A 9892-nucleotide genomic window follows, 5' to 3' on the forward strand; every position below is an offset into this window, starting at 1 on the left:
TTTTTTTTTTTTGAGACAATCTCACTATGTCTCCCTTGGTAGGTGCTGTGTAGTCACAGTTCACAGCAACCTCAAACTCCTGGGCTCAAGCGAGTCTCCTGCCTCCGCCTCCCAAGTAGCTGGGACCAGAGGCGCCTGCCACAACGCCCGGCCATTTTTTTGGTTGCAGTCATCATTGTTGTTTGGCGGGCCTAGGCTGGGGATTTGAACCCGCCACCTTGGGTGTACATGGCTGGCACCTTAGCCACTTGAGCCACAGGCGCCGAGAATGTTTGTTACTTAAAGTCTTGTAAAAATTGTATAGATAACTAGCTCCTGAAGAACAGAGATTACACTTACTTTTCTCTGTATTAACCATAAGTGTTAGTGTTGGGAACTTAATGTAATGATCAATAACTCTTTTTCAAGCGATTGAATGAGTCCTCAATTCCATTCAGATTTGGTTTACCACTAATCACTAATCCCTGAACTATTCAAAATCTATATTTATTGACTATAAAATAATGTGATTGATTTCTTTTTGTGACTAAGTTTCATTTCTTCATCTACCTGTATTTCTAGCTAATTTAACTTGCTTTCCTCTGATTGAGAACTCTTCTAATAAATATAATCCTAGATTATGGTGAAAAACAGAAAAAAAATCAAGAGAGTAGAAGAGTAAAAAATGCCCCTTCATTATCCTATTTGAAATAGCCTAGTCATGTGTTTTTTTCACTTAACATCACTTTCCCACCACAAAATCAGTCATAGTAAGCGCTTGAAATAGCAAAGTTGTATTATGTTGATATGTTTATCATTCTTGATACTGATAACTTTTTATTTTAGATTGTCATTAAGCTGGAAGAAGTGTAATTTTTAGATTGTGGAAAGCCTAGAATCAGAATATAGACCCATGTCTAGTTAACTGAAGAGACTCGAACCAATTTCTTAATTCTCTGATTTAGTATCTAATTTCTGCTTTTAATTGAAAACAATTATAAATCTACACTATGTAGAAACTATGCATAATATGTAACTGTTATAGTCATGATTACTAGCAACTTCTTAGGAAGAGAAGTATGTTGTCCTTAAAGTATATAATGAGTAAGAAACTGATTACTGCCTATTTTCATATTTTTATCAATTTTAGGGCCTGCATATTTGTTAATAGTTACTATAATCTTTATGTGCTTTAGTATCGTTCCATAGAGCAGTCAGGTGAATTATTAAGTGAATAACTTAGATGAATATAAATAAAAGCACCTTCAATTTGAAGGTAAGAGATCAGATGGAATGTAGCAAACTTTTGCAGAGTTGCTTGTTTTAAAGCACATGTGCCTAGATTTTATATTGGTTAACTTTAAGAAAGAGTGTGTGACATGAGGGCTCGCTCTTTGCTTTGGCTGGCAGTCCTGTTTTTTTTCCCCAGCTGGGAAAGGGAAGGCAAATAGAGAGACGAGATATAGAGATATTGGGGAATGCTGGTTTTCTTCAGAGGCTTGTTAGGTCCTCAGGCTAAGACTTTGTAAACTAAAGTGGTCAAGAAAAGTATGTTTGTATGCAAAATACAGATCAGCAGTTTATCAACACTGTCACGCAAAGAAAATGACTAACCTTAAATTTCCTATTCAAGTTTTTATTAGTGACATCCCTCATACTGGGTATTCCAGAATACATATAAAGTTTTGTTAACTTGTTCTTCAGAAAGTATGAGATTTCAATGTTAGTGTCCATAATTTTTTCGGAGAAACATAGATTCAAAACAGCTCCAAGCAGGATTTAGGCAACAGATATTAGTTCACACCCTCAGTCATCTTAGCATTCCTAATACTTAAGGCAGTGCCTGACAGAAGTTCTAGCAACTCTGTAAGTACTTGTTACTTGGATGAATTGCAGTCTTAGACTTACAAAGTCATACCCACTAATCCTATCTTACCCACTTTCCAGATTTCTCATCTAAAAACTATTTTTAGTATAATATGCCAATAAAGAAAAAACATACATGAAGGTTATAAGGTCAAATAAGGCACTGTCAGCAGCATTCTTTACGCAGTGCTTTCCATTTCCCATCCTCCTGTGCTTCTTACAAGAAGTAAATATTTCTTGAGTTTCGAGTTTCTCCTTTCTTTGGATGATATTTTTCACATATAAATAGGAACCCTTATGGTTTAGTTTTTTTTCTGTTTTTGTGCTTCATATGAAATTACATGTATAATTTTCTGCACCTTGTTCTTTCATTATTTTTAGAAGATTGATTTGTGCTGTGTGTTGGTACAGTTCACGTGTCACTGCCATTTAGTGTACCATTGGGATAAGATATCACAATTTACTTGCCTGTTCTCTCAGTTACATAGCTCTTAAATGTAGAGTTGCGGGGTATGTGTATTTTCCACCTAAGATAGTGCCTAATCGTTTCTTAAAGTGGTTATACCAATTTGTGTACTTACCAGAATGTATTTGGGAAAGAAGCAAATCAGTAGGAAGCCTTGTATTTGAAGAAGGTAGCCAGAGTACACTATTTCTAGATTGTGGGGAAAAGGTAAAGAAGAAACTAGCATAAGTTTATAGGTAAATGTTTGAGGCACATAACTTAAGATAGTTACCATTTTATATATTGCATTATTATAGATATCATAGCTATTACAATTTTAGACTTGAAGTTACTTATAGAACTTGATTTGGTTTGCATGGTTTGAAGCTAAGGCTTTGAGAGTGGATTGGTTTGAGTTCTAATCATGACTGTTACTTTTTTCATAATCTTGGGGGGTTTTTTTGTTTTTTTTTATCTGAGACAGAGGTTCTGTTCTGTTTCCTAGGCTATAATGCAGTGCCACTGTCACAGCTCACTGAAGCCTTAAACTCCTGAGCTCAAGCATTTCTCCTGCCTTATAACCTCCCAAGTGGCTGGGACTACAAGGCACGTGACACCATCACCAGCTTTTTTTTTTTTTTTTTTTTTAGAAATGGGATCTGTTGCCCAGGCTGATCTTGAACTCTTGGCCTCAGCAATCCTTCCACCTAGGCCTCCCACAGTGCTAGGGTACAAGTGTGAGCCACTGCACCTAGCTTATAGTCTTGGTCTAAGTGGATCCTAACGATCTGCTTCCTTTTCAGTATTATCAGATTTCTTTATGTCAGTTTATTAGATTTAAAAAAAAAATTTTTTTTTGGTAGAGACAGAGTCTCACTTTATCGCCTTTGGTAGAGTGCCATGGCATCACACAGCTCATAGCAACCTCCAACTCCTGGGCTAAGGCGATTCTGTTCCCTCAGCCTCCGAATTAGCTTGGGACCACAGGCGCCTGCCATGATGCCTGGCTATTTTTTTGTTGCAGTTTGTCTGGGGCCAGGTTTGAACCCGCCACCCTTGGTATATGGGGGCGGTGCCCTACCCACTGAGCCACAGACACTGCCTTTTTAATTTTTTTTGAGACCGAGTCTTACTATGTTACCCTCAGTAGAGTGCTGTGACTTCATAGCTCACAGCAACTTCAAACTCTTGGGCTTAAGCGATTCTCTTGCCTCAGCCTCCTAAGTAGCTAGGACTACAGGCATCTGCCACTGCACTTGGCTAATTTTTGTTGTCATTGGCATTTGCCAGGCCAGAGCAAGGTTCGAACCCACCAGCCCCATTTTATGTAGCTGGCACCCTACCCACTGAGCTACGAGCACTGAGCCTAGTTTATTAGATGTTAAATGCTACTCCATTGCATCTTTATTTGTATGTTCATAGTTATTGATTAGGTTGAATTTCAGGTAAAACCACTGACAGAATATTAGGGAACTGAACTTAGGAGCATCTGCTCTATATTTAGCCACATTTCTTTTTTCTTTGAGGCAAGGTCTTGCTCTATCACTCTGGTTAGGGTATAGTTGTGTCATCGTAGGTCACTGCAACCTCAGACTCCTAGGCTCATGGGATTTTCCTGCCTCAGCCTTCTGAGTAGCTGGGACTACAGGTGTATGACATCATGCCTGATTAATTTTTCTACTTTCTGTAGAGATGGAGGTCTTGGATTTGCTTAGGCTGGTCTTGAACTCCTGGCCTCAAGTGATCATCCTGCCTTATTCTAAAGTGGTAGGACTACAGGTGGAGCCACTGTGCTTGGCCCATCTACTATATATTTAACAGGCCTTTTTATAAATAATCACATTTTGACAGATAGCCTTGCCATATGTAGGAGATTATTATTAAAATACGATTTTCATTCACAAATTTCCTTTCCATCCTAGGTCTAATGTTACATTTTACAGTATCATTGTGTTTTATTTGCAACCTTCAGTAGTTTTTTCTTTCTAAGTCTGTAGCATGTATATTCAGAAGCCTCTAACTAGTATGTTCTCTTTAAAAGTGGTGCTTTTGTGACCAGTAGAAGTCTTACATTTGAAGATGGAAGCCAAAGTACAACTATTTCTAGTTTGAGTGAAAAAAGTAAAGAGGAAACTGGAATAAGTTTACAGGTAAGTAGTATAGTCTTTATTTATGACTATTTTATGGATTATTATTCTGTTATTAAGACTGTACAGATGATATTTGATTATAAAACTGAATTTACTTGTTGGACTGAGCATCATATATATAAATTTGTGGCTTCAAAGTTAGACCTTGGGACAGAAAGACTTGAGTCATAGTCTTCACTCTGTCACTTCATTATATATTCTTATACAAATTATTTAACCTTTACAACATGGAGTTCCTCATCTGACTGGTGGAAGTAAAACCACCCATCTCACAGGGTGAGTTTGTACTATGTATTTTCTAACATAGCACCCTGTTCATTTTCTTTATAGCACTTACAGTTTATAATTATACATATATTTATTTGTCAACTCCACTTTGCTTAAAAGTTGATCTTCTTTTCTCTGTCTTTGCTTTCATCTTGCCTCCTACTTTTTAGAGAAAATACGAGGCATAGTCAGGGTTGTTCAGCCTGTGGCCCCAGGGGCTGCTTGATGATTTTGTAAGGTCTTTCATTTTTTGGTTATCTGTGGTGTCAGATATCACAAAAAGTATGCATGGACCTCTTTTTTGCTAATTATCTTTTGTTAGTGTCTGTGGCCCAAGATAACTCTTACTCTGCCAATATGCAGTATAAGAAAACAAAAAAGGTTGGGCATAGAGAGATATCTGCCTGTCTCTCACTGTCAAACATTTGAGATCTCCCTGCTTTAGAATCTACCCTCTTGTTAAAGTAGAGGAACAGTTTCTCTTTCTAATATTCATTCTTCCTGTGCGTGTGTGTGTGTGTGTGTGTGTGTGTGTGGAGACAGAGTCTCACTTTATTACCCTCGGTAGAGCGCTGTGGCGTCACACAACTCACAGCAACCTCCAATTCCTGGGTTCTCTTGCCTCAACCTCCCGAGTAGCTTGGACTACAGGTGCCCACCACAACGGGGCCTAGCTATTTTTTGGTTGCAGTTTGGCTGGGGCTGGTTTTGAACCTGCCGCCCTTGGTATATGGGGCCGGTGCCCTACCCACTGAGCCACAGGCACTGCCCTGTGCTTTGTTTTTTATTTGCTCTTTTTTAGGATTTTATTATTTAATATGTTGTGCTCCCTTTGAACTATATTCTAAACATTTAAATATCTCTCCTATTACAAACATTTCCCTTCTCACAAACACAAAATTATTTCCCCCTTCCCTGTATTCTCTTTTAGCTATCCCCTCTCCCTTGCTGTCCTTAACAGCCAAGTTTTTTGAAAGAGTCTGTATTTATTTTCTCCATTTCCTCTGCTTACATTCATCTCCCTAACATAGCACTTGCTAATGTCTTCCATGAACTTCATGTTGCTGGCTCTGGTAGAGCACCTTTCATTCCTCTGTTCTGTTAATACTTCACACAGTTGACCCCTTGCTTAACTATGTTCTGTTTAACTTTTTGACCCACTCTGCTGTGATTTTCCTTCCTTCACTTTTGGCTTCTCCACAGTCCCCATGTCCCCTTCTGAGTTTTTGTTAACATCTTCTGTGTACTACACACGGGCTAGGTATAGGTATTGAATATTTCAACACTGAGGGCTTGATTTTGTGTTTCTCAATAGAAACAGTTGAATTATAGAATTAATATGGATGAATTTATATTTAGAAAATATTTCCCAGAGTAAGCATCATAAAGACAGTTAAATCGTTTGATCAATTCAGTTTATTTTTATTTGTACTTTATTGAGATTGTTTAAAACAGAATCAGTCTTTCCTACATAAATTTTATAATGAAGATTTGAATAATTAAGCTACTTCTTTATCCATATGAAATCTTACCAATTTTAATGTGGTTTTGAGTTATCTTTCAAAGAATTCATGACCTTTATTTTCACCAAATTCAGTTTTCAAGACTCAGACTTTGCAGAACTTTTTTTTTTTTGAGATAGAGTCTCGCTTTGTAGCCCTCTGTAGAGTGCTTTAGCGTCACAGCTCACAGCAACCTCAAACTCTTGGGCTTAAGCCACTGTCTTGCCTCAGCCTCCCATGTACATGAATACATTTATGGGGTACAATGTGCTGATTTGATGTACAATCTGGAAAGCATACATCAAACTTGTTAACATAACCATAACTTCACTTATTTGTTATGATAAGACGTTTACACTCTACTCTTAATAATTTTAAAATGTACCATTGCATTATGCACATTAGTTGAGGTACCACCAAATGCCCTCCCTCCTCCTACCTCCCCCTCCTCTCCCCTTTCCTCCTTCTTCCCTTCTTCTTTCCGGACTATAGTTTTGTTTTATTATTCGTATGAATGTGTAGGTGATTATATATTGGTTTCTTAATAGTATTGAGTACACTGTATACTTTTTCTTCCATTCTTGAGATACTCTTCTTTACTAAGAAGAATATGTTCCAGCTCCATCCAGGTAAACATAAAAGATGTGACGTCTCCATCTCTTCTATGGTTGTGTAGTATTCCAGGGTATACATATACCACAATTTGTTAATCCATTCATGGGTAGATGGACATTTGGGCTGCTTCTATGACTTGGTAATTATGAATTGGGCTGCAGTAAACATTCTGGTGCAAATGTCTTTGTTGTAAAATAATTTTTGATCATCTGGGTATATACCTAGTAGAGGAATTAGAGGATTGAACAGCAGGTCTATTTTTAGTTCCTTGAGTATTCTCCAAACTTCTTTCCAAAGTGGATGTACTAGCTTGCATTCCCACCAGCAATGTACAGGTGTTCCCTTCTCTCCACATCCATGCCAACATCTGTAGTTTTGGTTTTATGATGTGGGCTACTCTTACTGGAGTTACATAATATCGCAAAGTAGTTTTGATTTGCATTTCTCTGGTAATTAAAGATAAATGAGCATTTTTTCATGTTTGTAGGCCATGTGCCTGTCTACTTCACAGAAGTTTCTGTTCAAGTCTCTTGCCCATGAAGAAATGAAGCTATTTGTTCTTTTCTTATTGATTAGTTTGTGTTCTTTGTGGATTCTAGTTATAAGACCTTTGTCCAAAATATAACCTGCAAATATCTTCTCCTAACCTGAGGACTGTCTGCTTGTTTTACTTACTGTGCTCTTGGCTGTGCAGAAGCTTTGTAGTTTGATCAGATCCGAGTATTACATTATTGGTGTTGCTTTAATTGCCAGGGGTGTCCTCCTCATAAAAAATTCTTCCAGGCCAATTTCTTCAAGTGTTTTCCCTGAACTCTCCTCTAGTATTTTTATAATTTTGCGTCTTTTTTTATTTTTTATTTTTGAGACGGAGCCTCAAGCTGTCCCCCTGGTAGAGTGCTGTGGCATCACTCACAGCAATCTCCAATTCCTGGGCTCAAGCGAGTCTCCTGCCTCTGCCTCTCAAGTAGCTGGGACCACAGGCGCCTGCCACAATGCCTGGCTTTTTTTTTTTTTTTTTGGTTGCAGCTGTCGTTGTTTGGCGGGCCCAGGCTGGATTCGAACCCGCCACCTTAGGTGTATGTGGCTGGCGCCTTAGCCACTTGAGCCACAGGCACCGAGCCATAATTTCACATCTTACATTTAAATCTTTTATCCAGGCTTGGCGCCTGTGGCTCAAGCAGCTAAGGCGCCAGCCACATGCACCTAAAGGTGGTGGGTTCGAATCCCCAGCCCGGGCCCGCCAAACAACAATGATGGCTGCAACCAAAAAATGGCCGGGCATTGTGGTGGGCGCCTGTAGTCCCAGCTACTTGGGAGGCTGAGGCAGGAGACTCGCTTGAGCCCAGGAGTTGGAGGTTGCTGTGAGCGTGATGCCATGGCACTCTACCCAGGGGGATAGCTTGAGGCTCCGTCTCAAAAAATAAATAAATAAATAAATCTTTTATCCAGAGAGAATCAATTTTTGTTAATGGTGAATGGTGGGGGTCCAGTTTCAGTCTTCTATAGGTCACTAGCCAGTTCTTCCAGCACCATTTGTTAAATAAGGAGTCTTTCCCCCATTAATTCTTTTTATAGACTTATCAAAGATCAAATCATGATAAGTGGCTGGGTTCATCTCTTGGTTCTCTGTTCTGTTCCATATATCTACCTCTCTGTTTTTGTGCCAGTACCATGCTGTTTTGATCACTGTAGATTTATAGTAAAGCCTGAAGTCTGGTAATATGATACCTCCTGATTTCTTTTTATTTCTGAGTGATGTCTTGGCTATTTGAGATTTTTTTCTGATTCCATATAAAATGAAGTACTAATTTTTCAAGTTCTTTATAGTATGACAGTATGGTCATTTTAACAATGTTGTTTCTTCCCAGCCATGAGCATGGTATATTTTTCCATTTGTTAACATCTTCAGCTGTTTATTTTCTCAGAGTTTCATAATTTTCTTTATGAAGATCTTTTATATCCTTTGTTAGGTAAATTCCCAGATATTTCATCTTTGGCACTACTATAAAAGGAGCAGCATCCTTGACTATATTTTCAGCTTGACTATTGTTGATATATATAAAAGCTACTGATTTGTAAGTATTGGTTTTGTATCCTGAGATGCTGCTATATTCCTTAATCACTTCTAAGAGTTTTATAGTTGAGTCCTTTGAGTTTTCTAGGTATACGATCATGTCATCCGCAAAGAGTGAGAGTTTGATCACTTCTGGCCCCATCTGGATACCCTTGATTGCCTTCTCTTGCCTGATTGTGATGGTGAAGACTTTCATTACTATGTTGAATGACAGTGGAGACAAAGGGCATCCTTGTCTAGTTCAGATCTGAGTGGAAATGTTTTCCATTTTACTCCATTTAATATAATATTGGCTGTGGGTTTGCAGTAGATGGCCTCTATCAGTTTAAGAAATGTCCCATCTAAGCCTATTTTTTACATGTTCTAATCATGAAAAGATGCTGGATATTATCAGAAGCTTTTTCTGCATAATTGAGAGAATCATATGGTCTTTGTTTTTTGTTTATGTGATGTATTCATAGATTTACGTATGTTGAACGAACCTTTGCAACCTTGAGATAAAACCAACTTGATCATGGCGTATAATTTGTTTGACATGTTATTGAATTCTGTTTGCTAGGATCTTATTGAATATTTTTGCATTTATATTCGCTAATGATATTGGTCGATAGTTTTCTTTCTTTGTTGGGTCCTTTCCTGGTTTGGGGATCAGGGTGATATTTGCTTCATAGAATGTGTTAGGAAGTATTCCTTCTTTATTCTGTGTTTTGGAAAAGGTTATGTAATATAGGTACTAATTCCTCCTTAAAGGTTTGATAGAATTCTGATATGAAGCCATCTGCTCCTGGACTTTTCTTTTTTTGGAAATTTCATATAGTTGATGCTATTTCAGTGCTTGATATAGGTATATTCAAAATTTCTAAATCTTTCTGGCTAGGAAGGTGACATGCATTCAGGTATCGGTCCATTTCCTCCAGATTTTCGTATTTCTGAGAATAGAGTTTTTTGTAGTATTCATTGAGGATTTTTTGAAATTTTTTTTTTTTTTTTTTTT

At 37.9% G+C, this 9892-nt stretch overlaps 1 protein-coding gene across 1 annotated transcript in view; it reads left to right on the top strand.

Moving 5' to 3' along the window:
• Window positions 1-9892, top strand: part of ATM (ATM serine/threonine kinase) — a 156220-nt gene that overhangs the window by 100222 nt on the left and 46106 nt on the right. Inside the window, exon 41 of the mRNA XM_023516060.1 lies at window positions 4332-4440. Coding sequence (XP_023371828.1) covers window positions 4332-4440 — 109 coding nt within the window. The remainder of the gene's footprint in view (window positions 1-4331; window positions 4441-9892) is intronic.

Source organism: Otolemur garnettii, unplaced genomic scaffold, assembly GCF_000181295.1.
Source record: "Otolemur garnettii isolate 467f Iridium unplaced genomic scaffold, OtoGar3 scaffold00086, whole genome shotgun sequence".
In the NCBI taxonomy this organism is placed as follows: Eukaryota; Metazoa; Chordata; class Mammalia; order Primates; family Galagidae; genus Otolemur; species Otolemur garnettii.